The sequence below is a fragment of the Geotrypetes seraphini genome, chromosome 2 (assembly GCF_902459505.1).
Source record: "Geotrypetes seraphini chromosome 2, aGeoSer1.1, whole genome shotgun sequence".
NCBI classification, from domain to species: Eukaryota; Metazoa; Chordata; class Amphibia; order Gymnophiona; family Dermophiidae; genus Geotrypetes; species Geotrypetes seraphini.
The window spans coordinates 527,282,960-527,310,780 of record NC_047085.1 but is presented as its reverse complement, the minus strand read 5'-3'; the positions used below and the strand labels follow the sequence as shown (position 1 = coordinate 527,310,780).

General features: G+C 44.6%; 1 protein-coding gene across 2 annotated transcripts in view; it reads right to left on the bottom strand.

The window, feature by feature from the left end:
• Nucleotides 1-27,821, bottom strand: part of SLC4A2 (solute carrier family 4 member 2) — a 205,222-nt gene that overhangs the window by 136,729 nt on the left and 40,672 nt on the right. For both annotated transcript variants that reach the window (XM_033932744.1, XM_033932743.1), the window contains one exon: nucleotides 3,293-3,460. In XM_033932744.1, the coding sequence (XP_033788635.1) occupies nucleotides 3,293-3,349 (57 nt within the window). In that variant the 5' untranslated portion in view covers nucleotides 3,350-3,460. The remainder of the gene's footprint in view (nucleotides 1-3,292; nucleotides 3,461-27,821) is intronic.

Here is a 27,821-nt window from a genome sequence, read left to right as displayed (position 1 = left end):
GACTGGGGAGGGACAAAACAGAGCAGAACCCGAACACACGGATTGTCCTCTCTGTGCCCTGTACACTTGCATGCATTTTTGCTTCTTTTAACTACTTTCTATAAAACTAGGGCAACTCGAGTAGAAATTGTCAAGTCAATAAAGTTTGCCTGAATATAAGGGAGAAGAACCGAGCAAAATCCAAAATAGTTCCACGCTGCAAACAAAAACTGAACTCACTGAAGTCAAAAGACAGGCTGTAAAAACTGGTCAATTGAATCCGGAGGAAAAGCCTCAGAGCACAGCCCAGACATAAGTACATAAGAACATAAGAATTTGCCTCCGCTGGTTCAGACCAGAGGTCCATTCTGCCCAGTGGTCCGCTCCTGCGGCGGCCCTTCAGGCCTAACACCTGTGCAGTGGTCACTGACTATTCCTATAACCTAGCTCAACTCCTATCTGTACCCCTCAATCCCTTCGTCCTCTAGGAACCTATCCAAACCTTCTTTGAAGCCCTGTAACGTGGTCTGGCCTTTCACGGCCTCTGGAAGCGCGTTCCACGTGTCCACCACCCTCTGGGTAAAAAAGAACTTCCTAGCGTTTGTTCTAAACCTGCCCCCTTTTAATTTCTCCGAGTGCCCCCTTGTACTTGTGGTTCCCCACAGTGTGAAGAATCTGTCCCTGTCTACCTTTTCTATGCCCTTCAGGATTTTGAAGGTTTCTATCATGTCTCCTCTAAGTCTCCGCTTTTCCAGGGAGAATAGCCCCAGCTTTTTCAGTCTATCAGTATATGAGAAGTTTTCCTTACCCTTTATCAGTTTAGTCGCCCTTCTCTGGACACCCTCAAGTACTGCCATGTCCTTCTTGAGGTACGGCGACCAGTACTGGACACAGACCTTTTACAAACTTTAGCCACAGAAAAACCTGCTCTTCGATAATATTTGGTAAGAAACTTATCTGAACAACGTGAAATCAGTTCAGTATTATAAAGACTTTGGCCTGAAGTCGTATTTTGAACTATTAACTGTTGTTCTGTTGGTTTTCAGTGTATTGTCCTTTCCAATTGCAGGGGTGGGGGGTTTATATTCCTGAAAACTCTGTTCTTTCAGAGCCCCGTTTATCTGGCTGAATAATTTGTATCTGTGATTTTTTGTGTTGGCTTGAATAAAAATCATTTAAACATAAAGACAGGAGATTGGCAGGAGATGGAAGAACCTGAGAACATAAGATAGAGATGCTTAAATACCTATGTAACACAAATACACTGAGGCAAGTCTCTTTCTGATCTCTAACTTGTCACTAAAATCATCTCTCGTACCTGAAGATTGGAGGCTGGCCAATGTTACGATGGTTTTTAAAAAGGGCTCCAGGGAGATCCGGGAAATTACAGACCGGTTAGCCTGACCTCAGTGCTGGGCAAAATAGTGGAAACAATTATAAAAAATAAAATTGTGGAACATGTAGACAAACATGATTTAATGAGACGGAGTCAGCATGGGTTCAGCCAAGGGAGATCTTGCCTCATCAATTTGTTTGACTTCTTTGAAGGTGTGAATAAACATGGGGATAAAGGTGAGCCGGTTGACGTAGTGTATCTAGATTTTCAGAAAGCTTTTGATAAAGTTCCTCACAAGAGGCTTCTGAGAAAATTAAAGAGTCATGGGATAGGTGGCAAAATTCAGTTGTGCATTAGGAATTGGTTATTGGATAGAAAACAGAGGGTAGGGTTAAATGGTCATTTTTCTCAATGGAGGAGAGTAAATAGTGGAGTGCCACAGGGGTCTGTATTGGGACAGGTGCTATTTAACTTACTTATAAATGATCAGGAAATTGGAACGACGAGTGATGTGATTAAATTTGCAGATGACACTAAACTGTTCAAAGTTGTTAAAATGCATGCGGATTGTGAAAAATTGCAGGCGGACTTTAGGATGAAATTTAATGTGGACAAATGCAAAGTGATGCACATTGGAAAGAATAACGTGAATCACAGTTACCGGATGCTAGGGTCAGAGAATAGTTAAGCTCTGGAATGCGTTGCCAGCTATACTCGCTCGAGGAGCGCAGAGAGAGGGGAGACATGATCGAGACGTTCAAGTATCTCACGGGCCGCATCGATGCAGAGGAGGATATCTTCTTTTTCAAGGGTCCCACGGCAACAAGAGGACATCCGTGGAAAATCAGAGGCGGGAAACTGCGTGGTGACACCAGGAAATTCTTTTTCACCGAAAGGGTGGTTGATCGCTGGAATGGTCTTCCACTTCAGGTGATTGAGGCCAGCAGCGTGCCTGATTTTAAGGCCAAATGGGATCAACACGTGGGATCTATTCGCAAAGTAAAGGCAGGGGAGGGTCATTAGGGTGGGCAGACTGGATGGGCCGTGGCCCTTATCTGCCGTCAATTTCTATGTTTCTATGAGTGGATAGTGTTGCTGGTTTTAAGAAAGGTTTGGACAAATTCCTGGAAGAAAAGTCCATAGTCTGTTATTGAGAAGCCACTGCTTGCCCTGTATCGCTTGCATGGAATATTGCTATACCTTGGGTACTAGTGACCTGGACTGGCCACCGTGAGAATGGACTACTGGGCTTGATGGACCATTGGTCTGACCCAGTAAGGCTAGTCTTAGTTCTTATAGTTTTTTCATAGTTTCATAGTTTATTTAAAATTTGATTACACGCCTATCAAAATTCTAGGTGAAAATGTCCACCTTGGGGGGTCAGCGCTCAAGAAAAAAATCTGGGTGTCATTGTAGACAATATGCTGAAACCTTCTGCCCAATGTTCGGCTCTGGCCAAACAGCAAACACGATGCCTCTGTGACCCCCACCTTGAGTTTGGTGACAAACCGTATAATGCTTTGTAACAAATATAAGCAAATTTAAAAATGATCCATGCTTCTACTGGGAGCCAGTGACGTTCACGACAGCGAGGCGTTAAACGGTCAGATTGAAAATCAGGTGTATTGACCCCTCCTGTCTCCCCCTTTCCTATTACTTTTCATTCTGGAACGGTGGGTCCCAGCCAATGGTGTAACTGAATTTTGCAGTTCTTAAACTCAATTTCCCTGTCACAGCTTTACTTGAGGCACTGGAGGGTAAAGTGATTTGCCCAAGGTCAGAATAAGTGTCAGAGGGAGAAACGGGATTTGAACCCTGTCTTTCCTGGTTCTCAGTCTGCACCACATCTCGGTAACTACCAGTTCCAAATGCACCTCTGCAGGAAAGTCTGCACCCACCACAGATTCCCATGTGATGCCACAAGAGAAACCACAGGGGGCGACATTTCTTCACCAGTTCTAAAACCCCGATACTCACGCTTTGAATGGCTGATATAATCTCATGAATCTCAGGAGAAACCTGTGCGTCGCTCATGTTGTAGCCTTGAGTGCTATGCTACAAAGCCCAGTGCTGGATTATGGGATGGTAGATTTAACCCTTCTCTTTCTCTCGCTGACTGAGTGGGTGATCGTGGCACAGCATAACCTAGAAAATAGAAAAAAAAACAAGAAAATATATAAAAATGTGCAGATATCAAATTAGAGTTCCAAATGTGCTCTGGGATTGAAGATTTGCCAGAATCCCAATTCAGAAAGGAGCAACAGGAACTCTGCCAAACTACTACTGTTTATCATTTCTATAGAGTTGAAAGGCATATGCAGCGCTGCACTTTAACATGTAATAGACGGTCCCTGCTTAGAAGAGCTTAGAATCTAATATGGACAGACAGACAGGACATATAGGGGTTGGGGAGTTTCTTGCAGAGAGAATGATAGGTTGAACATAGGTATCTTACAGTGAGTGGGAGTGAGGCGTTGAAAGCAGTCTTGGATTTGAAGTCAGCTAGAGAAAGAGCGACTCAGGCAGTCCGTTCCATGCATACAGCGTTGCAAGATAGAAGGGATGGAGTCTGGAGCGGGAAGTGGAAGAGAAGGGTATGGATAGGAGGGACTTACGGGGGGAGTGAATGCACTTGTAGGTCAGTAAGAGGAGTTTGGAAATGGATGGGAAGCCAATGAAGTGACTTGAGGAGAGAGGTAATGTGAGTATGAACAGATTGAAGGGGAGAGAGATGGTTGTGTGGAAGACCTGAGAGAAGCACATTGTAGTAATCTAAGCAAGAGTGATAAGAGTCTGGATAAGGATTTTGGTAGTGTGCTCGGAAAGCAGAGGTCAGATTTTGGTAACATTATAGAGGAAGAAGCAACGGGCTTTAGCGGTTTGTTGGATCTGAGCAGAGGAGAGAGAAAGGAGTCAAAGATAGGGTTGAAAGATTTCCTCTTTGAAAAAAGAGGATGCCTGGTCCCGCCCTGTTCTACACCCAGCCCCGCCCTGTTCAGCCTGGCTCCACCCCCGCTCCTCCCCAGCCCCCACACGAACCTCCTGAGCTCGAAGGCTGCATTTGGATGCCTTCGCACATGCGTGAACATTGCGCAATGACATCATCACGGTGATGGCCGCACATGTGCAAAGGCTTCCAGACACAGCCTCCGAGCTCAGGACTTCCAAAACCTGGACAAATTGCCGTGTTTTGGAAGTGCCTGAACAGTCTTTTTAAAGGACATGTCTGGATTTTCCCAAACATCTGGTAACTCTAGTCAAAGATAACCCTGAGGTTGCGAGCTGACAGGACAGGGAGAAGGAGAGTGTTATCCACAGAAATAGAGAACGGCAGGAGGGGGGAGGTAGGTTTAGGCAGAAAGATAAGGAGTTCGGTTTTAGATGGCGGTGAGACATCACGTGGCAATGTCGGATAGGCAGGCTGAGACTTGGGCCTGGATTCCAGTAGAGAGATCTGATGTGGAGAGGTAGATCTTGGAGTCATCAGCATAGAGGTGATACTGAAAACCATGGGAAGAGATCAGTTAGGGTTACCATATGGCTCCAGAAAAAGGAGAACGGATTGAGACATCCGCTTTGAATGGCAATAGAAGTAAGTAGGACAGATAAAGATATTTGGGTTTTACTTCCATTGAAAGCAATGCAAGTAAAACCCGGATGTCTTAATCCGTCCTCCTTTTTCTGGAGCCATATGGTAACCCTAAAGATCAGTGCAGAGAGGGAGTGGGTATAGATGGAGAAAAGGAAAGATCCCAAGACAGAGCCTTGAGGAACACCGATTGCTAGTGGAATTGAAGTGGAGCAGGATCCATCACTGAGAGTGCGATTAGACAGATAAGAAGAAAACCAGGAGAGAACAGAGCCCTGGAATCCCAGTGAGGACAGCTTATCGAGGAGTAGGTGGTGATCAACAGTATCGAAAGCAGCTGATAGATCAAGAAGGATGAGGATAGAGTAAAGACCTTTGGATCTGGCCAGGAATGGTCATTAGAGACTTTCGCAAAGGTAGTTTCAGTGGAATGCAGTAGGCGAAAGCCTGATTGAAGTGGGTCACGACGAACTTGAGACGAAAGAAGTCCAGGCAATGGCGGTAAACAACATGTTCTAGTAGCTTGGATAAGAAGGGGATGAGGGATTTGGGGCAGTAGTTGAAGGGTTATTTTGAGGAGAGGTGTAACTACGGCATGTTTGAAGACATTGGGAACAGTTGCAGTGGAGAGTGATAGGTTGAGGCTCCGAGTAGGCGGGTGGGAATCGGATCAGAGGAGCAGGTCGTGGGCTTGTAGCAGGAAAGAAGATGTGCCGTTTCCTCTTCAGTGATTTCAGAGAAGCATCATGAAGGCTATGTATGAGCTAGAGACCCAGAAACCCATGTGCCAGTGCAGTGTGTCCCAGGTGGGCAGTCTCACAGAGGAACTCTGGCTTCCTGTCAGTGTTGCGTGTGGGTTTTCTTATGGAAATCTTTTGTTCTCAGACTTTTCTAGGTATTCTTCTCTGTCGCTTATGACATTACTGTACAAAGTGCTTATACATGGGGATACCTGGATTCGTTTAAAGGCATCAGAACACTGTCACTTTTGGATATTGTAATAGAAATCCTCTCTTGAAGGTTGTGATATTTCTAAAAAGAAAACCAACCAACCAAAACTACATGTTCCGATGCCTTCTGTGAGCCCTTGGTTTGAATATCAGCCAAGTAGGTATATCACAAAGTGAAGGATCAACCAACACATGCAAGAGGGTCTCTTGCCTTAGTGATGAAAGCATTTGAAAATTGGTATTTGGGGTCCAACGTGTTTGAGTTTTTCTACAAAAGAAAAATCTTAGTAGACTAGGCCCCTTGGAAAATGGAGATTCAGAAGAAACAACTTCATCTTCAGCACGCAAGAGTCAGAAGTGGATTGCTTCTGCACACCCCATCACCCACAATCAGAGGAACATTTTGTAGTCTTGTAGGACAGAAATGACAGACACTAGCAGGTTCCCAGGAGAACTTGCTAGTGTCTGTCATTTCTCAACGTCTTGGTCTATATCCAGAACTCAGCTGAACCTGCCGTCCACAAAGGTTGTGGAAACAGAGACTGTGTCGGAATTCAAGAGGGCCTGGGATGGGATCTATCGGAGAGAGAAAGAGATAGGCAGACTAGGTGGGCCATTTGGCCTTTATCTGCTGCCATGTTTCTATGTTCTATCTGGGAGTAAAAACTTGGAACGGACTCCCAGAAACAGTCAGGAAGGAGGCAAACTACACCTCACAGACAACTTACCTCTTTGACAACTAATGCTATGTGTCTTCACCCTCCTCACTCTCCTTCCTCCCCTACCTTTCCCCTGTCCCTCCCTGTTTTCTCTATCAGTCGCCTAGAGCTTGTACAGGTTTAGATTAGATTATATAAAGACTTAGCTTATTCCACGAAAGAGCTCAGAGCATCTACAACAGGTTCAAAACTACAGCAAGAAAGAATACATAATTCAGTAATAGAAAAAGGTTGAGGACATTGTAAAGAACAGATGATATCCCATTAGAGAGGCTGAGATTCGGCATCATTGTAGTGCATTTTTAATGGCTGTGCACTCATGTACTTCACTCAGCTTTGCACATTCTGTCTTTTCTCAGGCAGTGACGTACCCGGGGCGGATCATTTTTTTAACACCCTCTCCTCTATATGAAAAATTTATTTTTAGTAATAATGTACGAGTCTCACAACGGGGGGCAGCATCTCAAACACTAGAGCATCAAGACAGGACACTCATTGTAAAACTACACAAGCCAGATTAATACAGATCAATCCAGCACAGTCAAAGCCAACAGAAAGCTGTATCTTTCATACCCCACCCTTCCTTGGTATGCCACTGCTCTCAAGGTGTCCACTTTGTTGTCTCCTATTTCCAACACTGGCCAATCCAGGTCATAGAACCTGGCAAAAACCCAAAGAGTAGCAACATTACATGCTACCAATCCAGGGCAACCAGTGGCTTCCCACATGTCTGTCTGAATAACAGACTATGGACTTTTCCTCCAGGAACTTGTCCAAACCTTTTTTAAACCCTGCTATGCTAATTGCTGATACCACATCCTCTGGCAACAAGTTTCAGAGCTTAACTATTCGTTGAGTGAAAAAAATATTTCCTATTTGTTATAGGGGAAAACACCCTCCAGGGATTCAAGACAAAGTCAGACAAGTTTCTGCTGAACCAGAACTTATGCAGGTAAGGCTGGACTCAATTAGGCCTCTGGTCTCTGACCAGAGGGCCGCCGCCTGAGTGGACTGCTGGGCCAGACTACTGGTCTGACCCAGCAGTGGCAATTCTTATGATCTTATTTCCAAGTAACTTTATTTAGTGTCCTCTAGTAAAAAGTTGATTTCTTTGTACCTGTTCTATACCACTCAGGATTTTCTAGACCTCTTAGCCGCCTTTTTTCTAAGCCTTTTTTCTAACCCTAACCTCTTTAACCTTTCCTCGTGTGAGAAAAGTTCCCAAGTTGTACAAAAGGAGAAGCAAGATTGAGAAACTATTTTAATGATACAAAAATTTATATTATATCTATTTTTAAAATGCTGAAGTCCATGCAATCGTGCTTTTAAATGTACTCATGCGTTTCTTTCTTGAATAGATCATAAACTCTGTTGAGTAAGGACAATCTTATGTGTTTATCAGGTAGCACTATGGAAATAAGTAGTTATCTAGCCTCTCCAAGCCAAAGACTTCGAATCTGCCCAAAGAAACAAATTCAGAAGTAAGAAAGGGGAGAATTATTGTGGCTAGTTCAGAATTGTTAATAAAAAGAAAAGTTGTTCCAGTTGTTGAACTCTTGTGTTGACGAAGAGCATGCTTCCGTACCGAGATTGGTCATGAGGGATTCTAGAGCTCTCTCAGTGCTGCGGTTTTGCCAATGACCAAGGTCGAGTCACCCAGTGTCAACAGGATGGCATTTTTGGTAAGTTTAGCTCATTTTGGTTAGTAGTTCATATGAAATATCCTATCTAGGAGCTGCTTATCGAGGAATGTTTTGAGAGTTCTTCTCCCCCTCATCTTGGACTTAGCTCCTGCACTAAGTAATCGTGTGCCACTCGGAAACAGATCATGAATCCTCTCCAGGGCTCGATGATACATTTATAGTATCCAGAAATGTGAATTGGACTCTGCGCCATGCCCCATGGGAGTCATCCACTCTACAGCAGGATCAATGATCTCACCTAACTTTACTGTGGTATCTGCATGCCTAAAATCTGATCTGCTGCTCAGTAAAACAGCCCCATATCGTCTTCTTTCAAACCAGAATGCTTTTCTGTGAATTTTTTTTAAAAGCTAGTAATTACATCTCCATGCTATACTTAGCTCACACTACGGTCAGATTTGAAACACAGAAGGGACCTTTAGGACCAGCCAGTCTGCCCAGTCACTGATTTCAGGACAAAGAGTTGGTAAGTGGAAAAGCAGACACAGTGCAGCAGAGCGATACCCTTGCGGAACAAAATTAACCAAAGTACAGTATTATTAAACCTGGCAGGGATATTTTTGGTATATGTGAGTCAGGGAAAGACTGACACATCTAAAACACATGATAACCTTTTTAGCCACAGAAGGTCCTTTTTTTAGGCAGCCTGTCTGACCTTGAGAGAAAAAGTGGAGAAAGGACCTAGAAATCGGAGCCAAACAGGGGGAACCAGAGCACATCATTTGACATGAGTTAGACATATTTCATTTAAAAGAAACCAAAAATAAAAATCAAATGGAATCTTGGAATTATACAAAAGAGAAGGATGTCTATCCATTTGTAAGCAAAAACCACTCTGAACAATCCGAAATATCAGAGAACAGAGCCTGTGTCAGAGAGGGCAAGGAGATAAGAGAGGCAGATAGACACAGGGAATAAATCCCGAAGGGGAGCACTTTGCTTACCCCCAAACAGCCGACACCAGTAAAGATGTGGCTGAGACGAGATAACGGAGCAAGGTGTAAGACGGGGGACCCCGCAATGAATATGCATGAGGCAGATTTGCATATAATAGAGATGACAGGCATGCCAATCTGTCTCATGCAAAATCAATGGGCTGGGGGTCCCCAGATACCCCGTCTGTGTCAACACTGTCCCCTTACCTATTTCAATTTGGGGTTTACCTCGGTAGCAGGAACTCATAGGCAGACGATGCAAATCCTTAAAAACTCAGCCATAGCAGATGATCACAGCAAAGATGCTACAGCTCCATCTGTACAAAGAAAGCACGGGCGAGCAGAATGCCTAACCTTGGCTGCACAGAGCAATCACCACCTCTGACAGAAGAGGAGGCGACAACGCAGAAAAAAGAGCCGATGGGAATGAAATGGAAACTCCAAGAAACCGGACTCAGCTGGTAATGCTATACTGAGGACACACAAAGCAATGCATTTCCCGGCAAAATAGAAAGATCCGAGAATGAGCAGGAAAGAGAGAAACTAATATTCCAAAACCTTTGCTGTCTTAGCCTTTTTTCCAGAGTCCATTTCCCCTTTTTCCTCTCACCTCATTCTGTATTTAGTGCCGATCAATGCACCCGTGATCAGGGGATCGCACAACCTTATGTAAAGTTAAACATGACATCTTTCTGCAAATTAAACTAAACTAAATCTTAAGCTTATAAACCACATCTTCTCTTCTAATGCCTAACTTGTTATTCAAGTGCAAGATTGATTTTTTTTGTTTCAGATTGAATATAAGAGATGGCAGGTGAAAAGTTTGGGTAGCACCTCCTTTACTGTTCAAAATATTTTATTGGTTTCAAATACATGAGAACTACAGTATAAAAGAGAATCTTCTGAGGAAGCTAAAGGAAAAAACCAGAGATACAGACACCCGTCAAGTACATCAGATTGCAGTAGGAAAAGAAAAGAAACATAATACAATACAGCATTCATATAATAATACAATATATAACAATAAAAGGAGTTAAGATGAGAACGAGTACACCAAAAGAATTGTATAAAGAGAGAAAGAAATAAACCCAAGGGATTGCAGAACAATGTCAAGTACATGAATTACAAATAGGACCCATGTAAATCAGAAGATTCTAGCAGATTACGTTACATGACATTAGGGACTTCTATTCCGCCTATTCCTTGCAGTTCAAGGCGGATTACAAAAGAGCTAACTGGACATTTCCAGGGAAGTTACAACAGTTTTGTTTTGTTTTTTTTGGTTACAAGGGAGGAGAGGTAGCTGGATTAATTCTGGAAGAACTTGCACATTGGATATTAAATTGACTGTACGTTACTGTGTGATATAACAAATAGATTACAGTTAGAGTACAAATAAGATTACGTTAATTTCAGGGATCTGAATACTTGGTTGGTGTTTTGGTGAGGAAGAGATTATTTAAGTGGAGGTTTTGGGGGAGAATTTATCTAGGAGGAGGGGGAAGGGTTGGGTTAAGATATCTGGATAAATTTTTTGAAAAGTAGGGTTTTGATTTCTTTTCGAAAAGTTTTGAAGTCGCCCGTTGCCGTTGAGTATACAGTAGAAAGAGTTTATAAGGTTATCAAAATGACTGGTGTTACAGTACAAGAAAAAAATCAAGTAAGTACGTATTCAAAGGTCTTTATCACAAAAGTCCACCAAAGTCGACCAAGTTTTAGTAAATGAGGATAATGGGTTGCAACGTTCCGCCATATGGCGTTCATATTTTATGAGTTCCACCGATGATTAAAGTCTAATTTTGTGAAGTCCTTCCAATTTTGCAGGATTAATTGAAGAGCGAGAAATAACAAAAGGGTCAGGAATGGTTCCCGCTACTAACTAAGAATGTTTTTATTCTCAATCTGGATTCCCACTCCCTTGCAAAACTCCACCGAATGCTTCAGAGCTCGCCACGGATTTGCAACTGTCAAGCCCATTCTAAAACCTTCTTTTTTCTTTTATCTCTATACGGGCTACTTTTTTACGTATCGTGACAGGAATGATCCTCACGCCTAAGCCAGGGTACGTGGAGTATGATCTTGCTCTCTCAAACTTACTGCTAATTCTTTCTGTTGTATTTGCACTGTTCCAAAGTCACTTTACCCCTGGAGTTCATAAGATGTTTAGAGAATCTATTCAGCTGTGACTCCTAAAACAGTGGGGAATATTTCTGTATCTTTCTGCCAAATTTTCATGGTCTCAGACTGCATGTTTTTGATATTTAAGGATCTTCTCCCTCTGTTGTATATTATATACAATTCTGGAGGCCGCACCTTCAAAAAGATATAAAAAGGATGGAGCTGGTCCAGAGGAAGGCTACTAAAATGGTATGTGGTCTTCATCCTGAGGCATATGGGGACAGACTTAAAGATCTCAATCTATATACTTTGGAGAAAAGGCGGGAGAGGAGAGACATGATGTTTAAATACCTACATAATATAAATGTGCATGAGTCGAGTCTCTTTCATTTGATAGGTGGCAAAGTTCATTTGTGGATTAGGAATTGGTTATTGGTTAAAAAACAGAGGGTAGGGTTAAATGATAATTTTTCTCAATGGAGGAGAGTAAACAGTGGAGTCCGCAGGGGTCTGTACTGGGACTGGTGCTATTTAACTTTTTATAAATGATCTAAAAATTGAGTGAAGTGATTAAATTTGCAGTTGACACTAAACTGTTCAAAGTTGTTAAAACGCATGTGCATTGTGAAAAATTGCAAGCGGATCTTAGGAAATTGGAAGACTGGGTGTCCAAGTGGCAGATGAAATTTAATGTGGACAAATGAAAAGTGATGCACATTGGGAAGAGTAACCTGAATCACAGTTACCAGATGGTAGGGTCCATCTTGGGGGTTAGCGCCCAAGAAAAGGATCTGGGTGTCATCGTAGATAATACAATGAAATCTTCCACCCAATGTGCTGCGGCGGCCAAGAAAGCAAACAGTATGCTAGGAATTATTTAAAAAGTGATTGTTAACAAGACTAAGAATGTTATAATGCCCCTATATCTCTCCATGGTACGACCTCATCTGGAGTATTGCGTTCAGTTTTGGTCTCCTTATCTCAAGAAAGATATAGTGGCGCTAGGAAAAGTTCAAAGAAGAGCGACCAAGATGGTAAAGGAGATGGAACTCCTCTCGTAAGAAGAAATACTAAAACGGTTAGGGCTTTTCAGCTTGGAAAAGAGATTGTGAGATTGCTGAGGGGAGATATGATTGAAGTCTACAAAATCCTGAGTGGAGTAGAACAGGTACCAGTCGATCGATTTTTCACACTGTCAAAAAATACAAAGACTAGGGAACGCTTGACGAAGTTACAGGGAAATACTTTTTAAAACCAATAGGAGGAAATATTTTTTCACAGAATAGTTAAGCTCTGTAACTCATTGCCAGAGGATGCGATAAGAGCGGATAGCGTAGCTGGTTTTAAGAAAGGTTTGGACAAGTTCCTGGAGGAAAAGCCCATAGTCTGTTATTGAGAAAGACACAGGGGAAGTCACTGCTTGCCCTGGATCGGTAGCATGGAATAATGCTACACCTTAGATTTTGGCCAGGTACTAGTGACCTGGATTGGCCACCATGAGAACGGGCTACTGGGCTTAATGGACCATTGGTCTGATCCTGTAAGGCTGTTCTTATGTTCTTATCCATGACTATTTATTATTTCTATTGCACTTGTCTGCTTTTTTTGTGGGCGATTGCAAGTGCTATAGAAATAATTCATAGTAGTAGAATCAATGTCTGGTTGCCCAGTTTGGTTTGGCTTTTGCTATGTTTGCTGTCAACCATCTCATCCATAATCCACTGTCCTGGGCTGCAACTATCAATCTTTCATTGCTTAGATTTGGTTGAGCTCTCCGTAACCATTCATGTGTCCAGGCAAAATGGACATGTGATAAGAACATAAGAACTGTCGCTGCTGGGTCAAACCAGTGGTCCATCGTGCACAGCAGTCCACTCCCACAGCGGCTCTTAGGTCAAAGACCAGTGCCCTAATTGAGTCTAGCCTTACCTGCGTACATTCTGGTCTGGCAGGAACTTGTCTAACTTTGTCTTGAATCCCTGGAGGGTGTTTTCCCCCATAACAGCCTCCAGAAGAGCTTTCCACCACTCTCTGGGTGAAGAAGAACTTCCTTACTTTCGTACGGAATCTATCCCCTTTTACATTTAGAGAGTGCTCTCTCGTTCTCCCTACCTTGGAGAGGGTAAACAACCTGTCCTTATCTACTAAGTCTATCCCCTTTAGTACCTTGAATGTTTCGATCATGTCCCCCTCTGTCTCCTCTTTTCAAGGGAGAAGAGGCCCAGTTTCTCTAATCTCTCACTGTACGGCACCTCCTCCATCCCCTTAACCATCTTAGTTGTTCTTAGACCCTTTTGAGTAGTACCGTGTCCTTCATCATGTATGGTGACTAGTGCTGGACGCAGTACTCCAGGTGAGGGCGCACCATGGCCCGGTACAGCGGCATGATAACCTTCTCCGATCTGTTTGTGATCCCCTTCTTAATCATTCCTAGCATTCTGTTCACCCTCCGGTTTGTTTTGGTTTGTTTTTGGGACCGCTCCTGTTCAATATATTTATCAACGACTTGGAGACGGGGACAAAATGTGAGGTTATTAAATTTGCTGATGACACCAAACTCTGCAGCAGGGTTAGAAACATGGAAGACTGCGAAGACCTGCAAAGAGACCTAACAAGACTGGAAGAGTGGGCAAAAAAGTGGCAGATGAGTTTTAACATAGAGAAATGCAAGGTCATGCATGTAGGGAAAAAGAACCTGACGTTCAGCTACAAAATGGGAGGATCACTGCTAGGGGTGAGCAACCTTGAAAGAGACCTGGGGGTGATGGTGGACACAACATTGAAAGCATCAGCACAATGAGTGACAGCCTCAAAGAAAGCGAACAGAATGTTGGGTATCATTAAAAAGGGTATCACGACCAGGACGAAGGAAGTCATCATGCCGCTATATCGTGCAATGGTGCGCCCACATCTGGAGTACTGTGTCCAGTACTGGTTGCCGTACCTCAAGAAGGACATGGCAGTACTTGAGGGGGTCCAGAGGAGAGCAACTAAACTGGTAAATGGTATGGAAAACTTTTCATACGCTGACAGGTTGAAAATGCTGGGGCTGTTCTTCCTGGAAAAGCGGAGACTTAGAGGAGACATGCTAGAAACCTTCAAAATCCTGAGGGGCATAGAGAAGGTGGACAGGGACAGATTATTCAGACTGTGGGGAACCACAAGTACAAGGGGTCACTCGGAGAAATTGAGAGGGGACAGGTTTAGAACAAATGCGAGGAAGTTCTTTTTTACCCAGAGGGTGGTGGACACATGGAACGCGCTTCCGGAGGTTGTGATAGGCCAGAGCACACTACAGGGTTTCAAGGAAGGTTTAGATAGGTTCCTAAAGGATGAGGGGATTGAGGGTTACAGATAGATGTAGAGGTAGGTTACAGAAATGGTCAGGAACCACTTCACAGGTCACAGACCTGATGGGCCGCCGTGGGAGCAGACCGCTGGGCGTGATGGACCTCTGGTCTGACCCAGTGGTGGCAACTTCTTATGTTCTTATGTTCCTACTACGTAGTAGCTTCATCACATGCGTCCTAGTCGTAGTACTTTTGCAAAGAGTGAACAAGTGATTCACATCTACCTTTTCCACTCCACAATTTTATAGACCTCTATCATATCCCCCCAAACCATCTGTTCTCCAAGCTGAAGAGGCCTAGCTGCTTTAACATTTCCGCATAGGGAAGTTGTCCCATCCATTTTATCATTTTCGTCACCCTTCTCTGTACCTTTTCTAATTCCGCTATATCTTTTTTGCGGAATGGCGACCAGAACTGCACATACAGTATTCGAGGTGCGGCCGTACCATAGAGTGATACAAGGGCATTATAACATTTTCATCTTTGTTTTCCATTCCTTTCCTGATACAGTATAATCTCGTTATAACGGAACCTCGCCTATAGCGGACAAGGTCCGCTGGTCCCGGCCGAGCGCCATTATAAACATACAGAAAATCATCAAATATAGCAGACTCGCATATAATGGATTTTTGTATATAACGGACAACTATTTTGGTCCCGAGAGTCACTTTTAGCTGTCATTTTCTTCGGCTATAACAGACACGCAGGCTCCACCTACGAGGCGCATGGCATGCCAGTGATATAGTATCAAAATGCAGCCCAGAAGAAAATGACAGAGGATTTTTCTTTCCAGTACCGTATGACATCTTTTAGTGTTCTGATTTGCAATCATTTCGTGCCAGACCAATGTTTTGCTGAGTTTTGTTCTTGATGTTGCTTATATGCTTGTGCAGTGACCGTTGTTCATTGATTGAACGTTGTTTCAAGTTGACCTAAATAAAGTTTTTAAAAAAATGCAACTCTGGATATAACGGACCGTTTTTCCAGGTCCCTTGAAGTCTGTTATAACAAGATTATACTGTAACTAGTGTTTAAGCCCGTTACATTAACGGGTGCTAGTAAAGCCTCCTTCCCTCACATGTCCCCTATTTTCAGCCAAATCCATTTTTACCCCCCCCAGCCCCCTTCTCCCATCTTTTCCCTTTCAGCTTCCAGCCCCAGCCCCCTTTTCTCACTAATAGCATGTCCCTCCCCCCCCAACTTCCCTGTACAGCATTCTCTCTTCCCCCCCATTTCCCTGTGCAGCAGCAGCATTTCCCTTCCCCCACCCCACTTCCCTGTGCAGCAGCATTTCCTCCCCCTCCACTTCCCTGTGCAGCAGCATTTCTTTTTGTTTCTGGCCGGCTCCCTTACAGTCCCTTGTTGAAGTTATTTGTGAGTTTAAAGCTGCCGCGACAGCTCCTCTCATGATCCGTGCCTGCGTTGGAAGCCTTCTCTCTGATGTGACGTCAGAGAGGCTTCTGACGCAGGTGCAGCTCGTGAGAGGAGCCGCAGCGGCGGCTTTGAACTTAAAATTAACTTCGGCAAGGGACTGTAAGGGAGCCGGCCATACCACGGGCCGCGCTGTGTTAGACGGAGTGAGGGCGGGAGGGGGGAATCGCCTCTGTGCGTCCCTGCTTAAGGTGCCTCCACATGCGCAGAAGAAACCACCGCTGACTCCTTCTACTGTGCATGCGAAGCCACGGAGCTACAGAGCATGGATCACACAGGTAAGAGTGCGCATGCGCGCTTAGGGTTTTATCATTAGTGATTCCTAACCTTCTATTTGCTTCCATTGAGCTCAGGGTTTCAACATATCCTCAACAATCTCTCTTGTATTTCATCAAGACAAAGAAATGGTGCTGAGATTGTGTTATAATCTCAAACAAATCGCCTATTTAGAGGATAGGATATTTATATTTCCTGATATCTCATGATGGATACAGATTCGGAGGAAGACATTTTTTAAACTATCAAGCACTTGTTATTTCAATTAAGGCTTCCTTCTAAATGTTTTGCAACACAGGGAAATAAATATATTTTTATGAACCTGCTCAATTGTGATCTTTTCTTGAGGGTACGGAGGTTTCTAAGACAGCCCTTAATGAACCATATCGCTATTCTTTTTCCTAGGTTAGGCCCCCTTTTATCGAGCCGCGTTAGGGATTTTTTTTTATCGCTGGTCGCTGTGGTAAAAGCTCTGGTGCTCATACAAAATCTTTTGGAGAATTTTATTGGTTAACTCCTGTCACAGCCGTTGCTACAGCATTTTGAATTACTTCTTGCCATTCCTAAATATAATGCGTTACAATAATCCATTTTGCTGAAATTTGGAACTCCCACTTTGACAACAAAGGCTTCATTCTCTTCAAGAGATTCAACTTTAAATAACCCAAACCTTTGGTCAATCAGAACTTTCTGAACAAAAGATGTTGTAAAGATGTATGAAATTGGCCATAGCGAGGGAGGCTTCATTTAGGTCAATGTTTCTCAAACTTTTTTTTTTTTAGCTCTGGCACATTAAACGGAACAAATGTCTTTCACGGCACAAATTAAATTTGAAAGTTATTTATTTTAAAGTTATTTAAGCTATGTCTGGGTACTTGTAACTACGGTGAAACTAAAGTAGATAGAAGAGAATTGCTAATCAATGTGATGGATGTGCTTGTTTTTGAGTGCAAATTAACTCAACACGTGGCTCGATAGTCGACAAGCAACCACACATATCATCCATCACCTGCAGTCGTTCGCTTTTTTTGATTTAGGGCTCCTTTTACTAAGCTGCGCTAGTGGTTTTAGCGCATGTGCTAGACGCTAACGCCTCCATTGAGCTGGCATTAGTTTTTGGCACATAGCGCGGGGTTAGCGCACGTTAAAAACGCTAGCGTACCTTAGTAGAAGGAGCCCTTAATTTCTTTCAGAGCTGAAAATCCAAGTTCGCAAAGATAAGAAGATCCAAACAGTAACAAAGCCTTGATTTATTTGTTGCTCGTTAGGATAACTACTGCTTGCCATTAGTTTTCAAGGACCAGCCACGTCAAAGAATGATGCTTGTCTGGGTGGTTCTATCCTTAACATTGACAAACTCTTTGCATTCGACACAATACATGTCGTCAATTCTAGTGTACTGTACACTCCTGAAGGGAATTTTAAAAAATAAAGTCAAGGTCTGGAATCTCTCGTGACACACCCGGAATCTCATTGGGGCAACTGCTGTGCCGTGACACAGTTTGAGACACACTGTAATAGATATAGGCACCAGTCTGAATATGGCCGTTTGGGGGAGGATGGGCTGGAGAGGGCTTCAATGGCCGGGAGGGTGTAGATGGGCTGGAGTAGGTTTTGACGGAGATTTTGGCAGTAGGAACCCAAGCACCGTACCGGGTAAATCTTTGGATTCTTACCCAGAAATAGCTAAGAAGAAAAAAATTTAAAAATTTAAATTGAATCAGGTTGGGCAGACTGGATGGACCATTTGGGTCTTTATCTGCCGTCATCTACTATGTTACTATATTCCATATCTTGGCTGACTGGTAGGGGAAGCCTGTCAAATAAATATAATTATATTTAACTTTCAGTAAACTTGGGTAATTTTGAGTCAAGATATTAATGAAATCCATCATATAATTTGGCACTTGACCATGCATAATCCAAAAAGCATCCCACGTTTTAAAACTTCCATCGGTAGCCACATAATTGGTACCTGCTCAAGGCTAAGCATTCAGGAGCAGATGTTATTACCCTGGCACCTCACAGGACCTTTGGTGTAGACTTGGCAGCAATCTCTCTACGCCAGGGGCGTCTAACCTTGGGCCTTGCCTGGTCGAATTTTCAGGATATGCATCACATCTATTAGCATACAATGGAAGCAGTGCAGGAAAATCCTGAAAACCCAAATGGATTGTGGCCCTCGAGGACCAACGTTGGACAACCCCGGCAAAACCAACTGCATAGGATAAAGCTGAGCAGACGAGCTCTTAGCAAGGGCTGTTTGCAAATTCCTAGATGAAAGGATTCACTTTGAAAGAAAGAAATATACTCACTCTCTATTAAACACCGTTTTGGATTACTCTGTCTCCTCTCCATTGGTGCATGAGGGGCAGAATTTGTCCTGCCGGGAAACCTCTTTGAAGTGCTCTCTGTTGGAGCGTGGACCTCCCTACTATGATCAGACCCTTGAGCAGAGGCCACTTCATTAGATCGCAGGCCTCCTCAGCAAGCCAGCAGTGTCACCTGCACTCAACCCTCACTAATGGCATCCAGAGCAACAGCCCTTCAAAGAAAGAAAAACAGAAACTGCTAACGACATCCAGCTTCAATCAGATGATGTTAACATTGTTGCAAATCTCATAGAAAGATAGAAACATGACGGCAGAAAAAGGCCAAATGGCCCGTCCAGTCTGCCCATCCCCAGTAACCATTATCTCTTTCTCTCTCTCAGAGATCCCACGTGCCTAATAGAAACATAGAAACATGACGGCTGATAAAGGCCAAATGGCCCGTCCAGTCTGCCCATCCGCAGTAACCATTATCTCTTTCTCTCTCTCAGAGATCCCATGTGCCTAATAGAAACATAGAAATAAGACGGCAGATAAAGGCCAAATGGCCCGTCCAGTCTGCCCATCCGCAGTAACCATTATCTCTTTCTCTCTCTCAGAGATCCCATGTGCCTAATAGAAACATAGAAATAAGACGGCAGATAAAGGCCAAATGGCCCGTCCAGTCTGCCCATCCGCAGTAACCATTATCTCTTTCTCTCTCTCAGAGAACCCACATGCCTAATAGAAACATAGAAACATGACGGCTGATAAAGGCCAAATGGCCCATCCAGTCTGCCCATCCGCAGTAACCATTATCTCTTTCTCTCTCTCAGAGATCCCATGTGCCTAATAGAAACATAGAAATAAGACGGCAGATAAAGGCCAAATGGCCCGTCCAGTCTGCCCATCCGCAGTAACCATTATCTCTTTCTCTCTCTCAGAGATCCCACGTGCCTAATAGAAACATAGAAACATGACGGCTGATAAAGGCCAAATGGCCCATCCAGTCTGCCCATCCGCAGTAACCATTATCTCTTTCTCTCTCTCAGAGATCCCACGTGCCTAATAGAAACATAGAAACATGACGGCTGATAAAGGCCAAATGGCCCATCCAGTCTGCCCATCCGCAGTTACCATTATCTCTTTCTCTCTCTCAGAGATCCCACGTGCCTAATAGAAACATGACGGCAGATAAAGGCCAAATGACCCATCCAGTCTGCCCATCCGCAATAACCATTATTTCTTTCTCTCTCCAAGAGATCCCACGTGCCTAATAGAAACATAAAAACATGACGGCAGATAAAGGCCAAATGGCCCGTCCAGTCTGCCCATCCGCAGTAACCATTATCTCTTTCTCTCTCTCAGAGATCCCACGTGCCTAATAGAAACATAGAAACATGACAGCAGATAAAGGCCAAATTGCCCATCCAGTCTGCCCATCAGCAGTAACCATTATCTCTTTCTCTCTCTGAGAGATCCCACGTGCCTAATAGAAACATAGAAACATGACGGCAGATAAAGGCCAAATGGCCCATCCAGTCTGCCCATCCACAGTAACCATTATCTCTTTCTCTCTCTGAGAGATCCCACGTGCCTAATAGAAACATAGAAACATGACGGCAGATAAAGGCCAAATGGCCCTTCCAGTCTGCCCATCCACAGTAACCATTATCTCTTTCTCTCTCTGAGAGATCCCACGTGCCTAATAGAAACATAGAAACATGACGGCAGATAAAGGCCAAATGGCCCATCCAGTCTGCCCATCCACAGTAACCATTATCTCTTTCTCTCTCTCAGAGATCCCACGTGCCTAATAGAAACATAAAAACATGACGGCAGATAAAGGCCAAATGGCCCGTCCAGTCTGCCCATCCGCAGTAACCATTATCTCTCTCTGAGAGATCCCACATGCCTAATAGAAACATAGAAACATGACGGCAGATAAAGGCCAAATGGCCCATCCAGTCTGCCCATCCGCAGTAACCATTATCTCTCTCTGAGAGATCCCACGTGCCTAATAGAAACATAGAAACATGACGGCTGATAAAGGCCAAATGGCCCATCCAGTCTGCCCATCCGCAGTAACCATTATCTCTCTCTGAGAGATCCCACGTGCCTAATAGAAACATAGAAACATGACGGCAGATAAAGGCCAAATGGCCCGTCCAGTCTGCCCATCCGCAGTAACCATTATCTCTCTCTGAGAGATCCCACGTGCCTAATAGAAACATAGAAACATGACGGCTGATAAAGGCCAAATGGCCCATCCAGTCTGCCCATCCGCAGTTACCATTATCTCTTTCTCTCTCTCAGAGATCCCACGTGCCTAATAGAAACATAAAAACATGACGGCAGATAAAGGCCAAATGGCCCGTCCAGTCTGCCCATCCGCAGTAACCATTATCTCTCTCTGAGAGATCCCACATGCCTAATAGAAACATAGAAACATGACGGCAGATAAAGGCCAAATGGCCCATCCAGTCTGCCCATCCGCAGTAACCATTATCTCTTTCTCTCTCTCAGAGAACCCACATGCCTAATAGAAACATGACGGCTGATAAAGGCCAAATGGCCCATCCAGTCTGCCCATCCGCAGTAACCATTATCTCTTTCTCTCTCTCAGAGATCCCACGTGCCTAATAGAAACATAGAAACATGACGTCAGATAAAGGCCAAATGGCCCATCCAGTCTGCCCATCCGCAGTAACCATTATCTCTTTCTTTCTCTCAGAGAACCCACGTGCCTAATAGAAACATAGAAACATGACGTCAGATAAAGGCCAAATGGCCCATCCAGTCTGCCCATCCGCAGTAACCATTATCTCTTTCTCTCTCTCAGAGATCCCATGTGCCTAATAGAAACATAGAAACATGACGGCAGATAAAGGCCAAATGGCCCATCCAGTCTGCCCATCCGCAGTAACCATTATCTCTTTCTTTCTCTCAGAGAACCCACGTGCCTAATAGAAACATAGAAACATGACGTCAGATAAAGGCCAAATGGCCCATCCAGTCTGCCCATCCGCAGTAACCATTATCTCTTTCTCTCTCTCAGAGATCCCATGTGCCTAATAGAAACATAGAAACATGACGGCAGATAAAGGCCAAATGGCCCATCCAGTCTGCCCATCCGCAGTAACCATTATCTCTTTCTCTCTCAGAGATCCCACGTGCCTAATAGAAACATAGAAACATGACGGCAGATAAAGGCCAAATGGCCCATCCAGTCTGCCCATCCGCAGTAACCATTATCTCTTTCTCTCTCTCAGAGATCCCATGTGCCTAATAGAAACATAGAAACATGACGGCAGATAAAGGCCAAATGGCCCATCCAGTCTGCCCACCCGCAGTAACCATTATCTCTTCCTCTCTCTCAGAGATCCCACGTGCCTAATAGAAACATAGAAACATGACGGCTGATAAAGGCCAAAAGGCACATCCAGTCTGCCCATCTGCAGTAACCATTATCTCTTTCTCTCTCTCAGAGATCCCATGTGCCTAATAGAAACATAGAAACATGACGGCAGATAAAGGCCAAATGGCCCATCCAGTCTGCCCACCCGCAGTAACCATTATCTCTTCCTCTCTCTCAGAGATCCCACGTGCCTAATAGAAACATAGAAACATGACGGCTGATAAAGGCCAAAAGGCACATCCAGTCTGCCCATCTGCAGTAACCATTATCTCTCTCTGAGAGATCCCACATGCCTAATAGAAACATAGAAACATGACGGCTGATAAAGGCCAATTGGCCCATTCAGTCTGCCCATCCGCAGTAACCATTATCTCTTTCTCTCTCTGAGGATCCCACATGCCTATCCCAGGCCCTCTTGAATTCAGACACAGTCTCTGTCTCCACCACCTATTCCGGGAGACTGTTCCACGCATCTACCACCATTTCTTTAAAAAAGTATTTCCTCAGATTATGCCGGAGCCTATCACCTCTTAACTTCATCCTATGCCCTCTCATTGCAGAGTTTCCTTTCAAATGAAAGAGACTCGACTCATGCGCATTTCCATTACGTAGGTATTTAAACGTCTCTATCATATCTCCCCTCTCCTGCCTTTCCTCCAAAGTTACAGATTGAGATCTTTAAGTCTGTTCCCTTACGCCTTATCGTGAAGACCACACACCATTTTAATAGCCTTCCTCTGGACCGACTCCATCCTTTTTATATCTTTTTGAAGGTGCGGCTTCCAGAATTGTACACAATATTCTAAATGAGGTCTCACCAAAATCATATACAGGGGCATCAATACCTCCTTTTTCCTACTGTCCATACCTTTCGCAACCTAGCATCCTTCTAGCTTTCGCCGTCACCGTTTCAACCTGTTTGGCCACCTTACGATCATCACACCTCTTCTGTCGTGCACATAATTTCTTCACCCCCTAAACTGTACCGTTCTCTCGGGTTTTTGCAGCCCAAGTGCATGACCTTGCATTTCTTAGCATTAAATTTTAGCTGCCAAATTTCAGACCATTCGTCAAGCTTCACCAGGTCTTTCTTCATATTATTCATACCATCCGGCGTGTCTACTCTATTGCAGATTTTGATATCATTCGCAAAGAGGCAAATCTTACCCGACAACCCTTCAGCAATATCGTTTATAAAAATGTTAAAAAGAACAGGCCCAAGAACAAAACCTTGAGGCACAGCACTGGTAAAATCGCTTTCCTTAGAGCGATCTCCACTGATCACTACCCTCTGTCGCCTTCCACTCAACCAGTACCTGACCCACCCCAAGGGCACTCAGTTTATTTATTAGACGTCTGTGTGGAACACTGTCAAAGGCTTTGTTAAAATTTAAATGCACCACATCCTTTATCCATTTCTCTGTTCACCCAGCCAAAGAAATTGATCAGATTTGTCTGACAAGACCTACCTCTAGTGAATCCATGTCAGATTGTGTTAAGAATTTATGAATATTAAGATGCCTAAATGATCCTCTAAACCGAGATCCCTATTTACTAAGCTACATATTGAAATTAATGCAATAAAGTATCTTTAGAGAATGACCCGGGGACAGGTATCCACCGTTAACACATAGTTAATGAACTTTGTCTTCGTGTCGTTTGCTAAAAACATGAGACTAGTATCAATATATAAGAAGAGATTGGATGATTTCATAGAAGGGTATAGATAGAGGGTTACTCTACAGGTCCTGGACCTGATGGGCTGCTGCGTGAGCGGACTGCTGGGCACGATGGACCTCTGGTCTGACCCAGCTGAGGCACTGCTTATGTTCTTAACACATCTTAGACAACTGGCAACTGAATTGAAATGAAACGGCATCATTTGTGTCTTGTCTGCCTTCCATCATGTGCCCAGTTGCTCAGGCATCTTACTGTTACTGCAACAGATTCATCACAGAGCAGTTCCAACATTTAATAGACACCAATTTTTCTGCTCATCTTCTACACCCAAGTCTGAAAGATCATCCAATGACCTTCCTAGATAATGTACTGGAAAACATAGGCAACTGTCCAACAACTAATTCCTAATCCACAGCACAACACTAATCTTCTCAGGCATCTCACTACATCCACCGGCTCGCCTTTAGTCACATGTTTATTCACAGCTGCAAAGCAATGAAGCAGATTTACCAACGGACAGTCTACAAAGAGAAGTCTCGGGGCATGTGCTGTGAAGGGGACCAGGGAATCTACTGCACTGCTTGTGCTGAAGAGTAAAGGAGAAGTTTGAGCAACAAGAGTAGTAATGTATTTCCAACAGGAAGACCAGGACCATCTGTTGCCTACACAGGTTCCAGGAAGAGCTCCTGAGACTGAGAAGACAAGAGGCCTCTGGGAATCAACATGTCCACCCAGTTCAAGCTACCCAAAGCTCAGTGCTGGACTCTCAGTACCGCTGCGTCTCGCTTCCTCTAATTGCTACCGTGTTGTACCGAGAGGATCTCCAGGAGCAAAGAATGCAATGGAGAAGAGAGGATGTTGTAAATAAGCTCGTTCAGAAGGCCAATATTACATAGAAACATAGAAACATAGAAATAGACGGCAGATAAGGGCCCACGGCCCATCTAGTCTGCCCACCTTAATGTCCCTCCCCCTACCTTTGCCCTGTGAAGAGATCCCATGTGCCGATCCCATTTGGCCTTAAAATCAGGCACGCTGCTGGCCTCAATCACCTGTAGTGGAAGACTATTCCAGCGATCAACCACTCTTTCGGTGAAAAAGAATTTCCTGGTGTCACCTCGTAGTTTCCCGCCCCTGATTTTCAACGGATGCCCTCTTGTTGTCGTGGGACCCTTGAAAAAGAAGATATCTTCCTCCGCCTCGATGCGGCCCGTAAGATACTTGAACGTCTTGATCATGTCCCCCCTCTCTCTGCGCTCCTCGAGCCGTCAAGCCGTTTTTCGTACGGAAGATCCTTGAGTCCCGAGACCATCCGGGTGGCCATTCTTTGCACCGACTCCAGTCTCAGCACATCCTTGCGATAATGCGGCCTCCAGAATTGCACACAGTATTCCAGGTGGGGCCTCACCATGGATCTATACAATGGCATAATGACTTCCGCCTTACGACTGACGAAACCCCTTCGTATGCAGCCCATGATTTGTCTTGCCTTGGATGAAGCCTGCTCCATTTGATTGGCAGACTTCATGTCCTCACTGACGATTACCCCCAAGTCTCGTTCTGCTACCGTTTTTGCTAGGATCTCGCCATTAAGGGTATAAGACTTGCATGGATTCTGGCTGCCCAGGTGCATAACTTTGCATTTTTTGGCATTGAAGTTGAGTTGCCATGTCCTAGACCATCGCTCCAGTAGGAGTAGGTCGTGCATCATGTTGTCGGGCACTGAATCTTCGTCTGTTGTGCATTTGCCCACTACATTACTCAGTTTGGCGTCATCGGCGAATAATGTTATTTTACCTCGAAGCCCTTCTGCCAAGTCTCTTATAAAGATGTTGAATAGGATTGGGCCCAAGACTGAGCCCTGTGGTACTCCACTAATCACCTCCGTCATTTCGGAGGGGGTGCCGTTCACCACCACCCTTTAGAGCCTACCTCCAAGCCAGCTCCCAACCCATGTCGTCAATGTGTTACCTAATCCTATAGAGCTCATCTTGCTCAGTAACCTGCAGTGTGGTACGCTATCGAATGCTTTGCTAAAGTCCAGGTACACGATGTCCAGGGACTCCCCAATATCCAGCTTCCCCGACTCCCCAATATCCAGCTTCCCCAGCTTATTGGACTGGTCTGACTCAGTGCAAATCGTTCAATCTGGAATTCACTTCCTGTATTACTCCTGTGGGTCGCTGTGGTGCCAGTAACATTGTCCGATTTGAAAACAGTGATTGATGGTCAAACAATTTTGCAAGCAAATGAGTTTCGCGGAGATCCGTCGTATTCCCATCCTATCAGTGGCGGCAGAATGCGAACGACACACAGGGCAGAATTAATTGGTCAAGGGCCCCTAGGCACCCAAGTACACTGGGCCCCCTGCCCTGCCCACCCCACCATGCGCCCAGGCGGAAACAGGAAGCTGCATCAGAGGGAAGCTTTGGGCAAGCAGCACCACTTGTACAATTACAGTTCCCGTTGCCTTTCTTACCCGCGTAGCTTGCTTGTCTTACTTTCTGCCGATCAGGGTGGGGGCCCGCATTGCCAATGGGGGGGAACCGCGTTGCCGATCGATGCTGGAAGGGCCCATCACCGTTTCGAAAAAACAATGTTGATGCCGTCCTTCATCGGGCCCCCCTGATCATTTCGGGCCCTAGGCACGTGCCTACTTGGCCTATTGGTAAATCCTGCCCTGCCGACACATGCAAAGAATAGCTTTGTTGCAGGGACACATGAGCATCAGTCATAGGGGTGGAGAACTAACAACAAACCGTGCAAATGTAAAAACGCAAGATGTATATGCTTTTTTTCTACACTGCAAATTGGCAGCCCCAGATCTGCTGCTATACACTTTTCACAGACGCACTCTTTGGTCCCAAATCCCATATACAGTATTTTTATGAACTTCCATATGACCTGCCTTTATTTGTTTCTAACACATGTTTCAACGCTACCAGCATCTCCTGACCTGTCACTAAAAGGCTGGTGCTTCGTTATATGCATCAGTCAGAGTGCTCATTTTAATACTGATGAACTTGTAATTCATTTACATACAATTAACAGAGACTGCTACAAACTACGGAAAAGAGTGCAATTAGGCATTTGGGGTCGGGGCCTAGAGAGAGGAGAGAACCCTGGCTATGGCTTGGAGGGAGGGAGGGATTGGAGGGGAGAAGCTACACCTTGCCACTCTTTGTAAATCTTGGATAGGAGAAGGGCTGCATGTTGTCTGCCGCAAACCTGGAGGTAAGAAGGGAAGGGGAGAGAAGGATGAGAGTGGTGAGAGAGGGAGAAATGGACATGAAGTGCAGGGGAAGGAGAGCATAGGAGCCAGCAGATACAACATATCGCTAAAACCTGCTGCTTCTTCCTCTATAATAATACCAAAATCCGACCCTTCCTCGCGCTTAGACTACTGCAACTCACGACCCTCAGGTCTTGCTCCCCTACAATCCGTCTAGAATTGGGCTGTATGACTCATATTCCGGGAGAGCCACTCTACTCCCGCTACCCCTCTCCTAAAGTCACTTCATTGGCTTCACATCCGTTTCCGAATCTACAAATGCACTCCCTCAGCTGCCCCTCATGGTCTCTATTTGCTTATCTCCCCATAAGCTCTGCTCAGCAGGTCAGTCCCTCCTACCTGTGCCCTTCTCTTCAACTGCCAACTCCAGACTCCGTCCCGTCTGCCTTGCTGTGCCATATGCTTGGAACAAGCTGCCCGTATCCCTACGGCGGGCTCCGTCTGTGGCAGTGTTCAAGGCCCAGTTAAAAGCTCACCTCTTTGAGAGTGCTTTCGACAACTAACTCCTCTCACCTTGGATTCTGCATCCCCAGCCCTCTATGTCATGTCTATATGTCTGACCAAGTTAGATTGTAAGCTCTTCAGTGCAGGGACCCTCTATAAATGTCATCCCACCTCTTTCAGAGTGCTTTTAACTCCTAACTCCTCTCACCTTGGATTCTGTATCCCCAACCCTATATGTAATTTCTGTCTGTCCAAGTTAGATTGTAAGCTCTAGAGAGCAGGGACTGTCTAT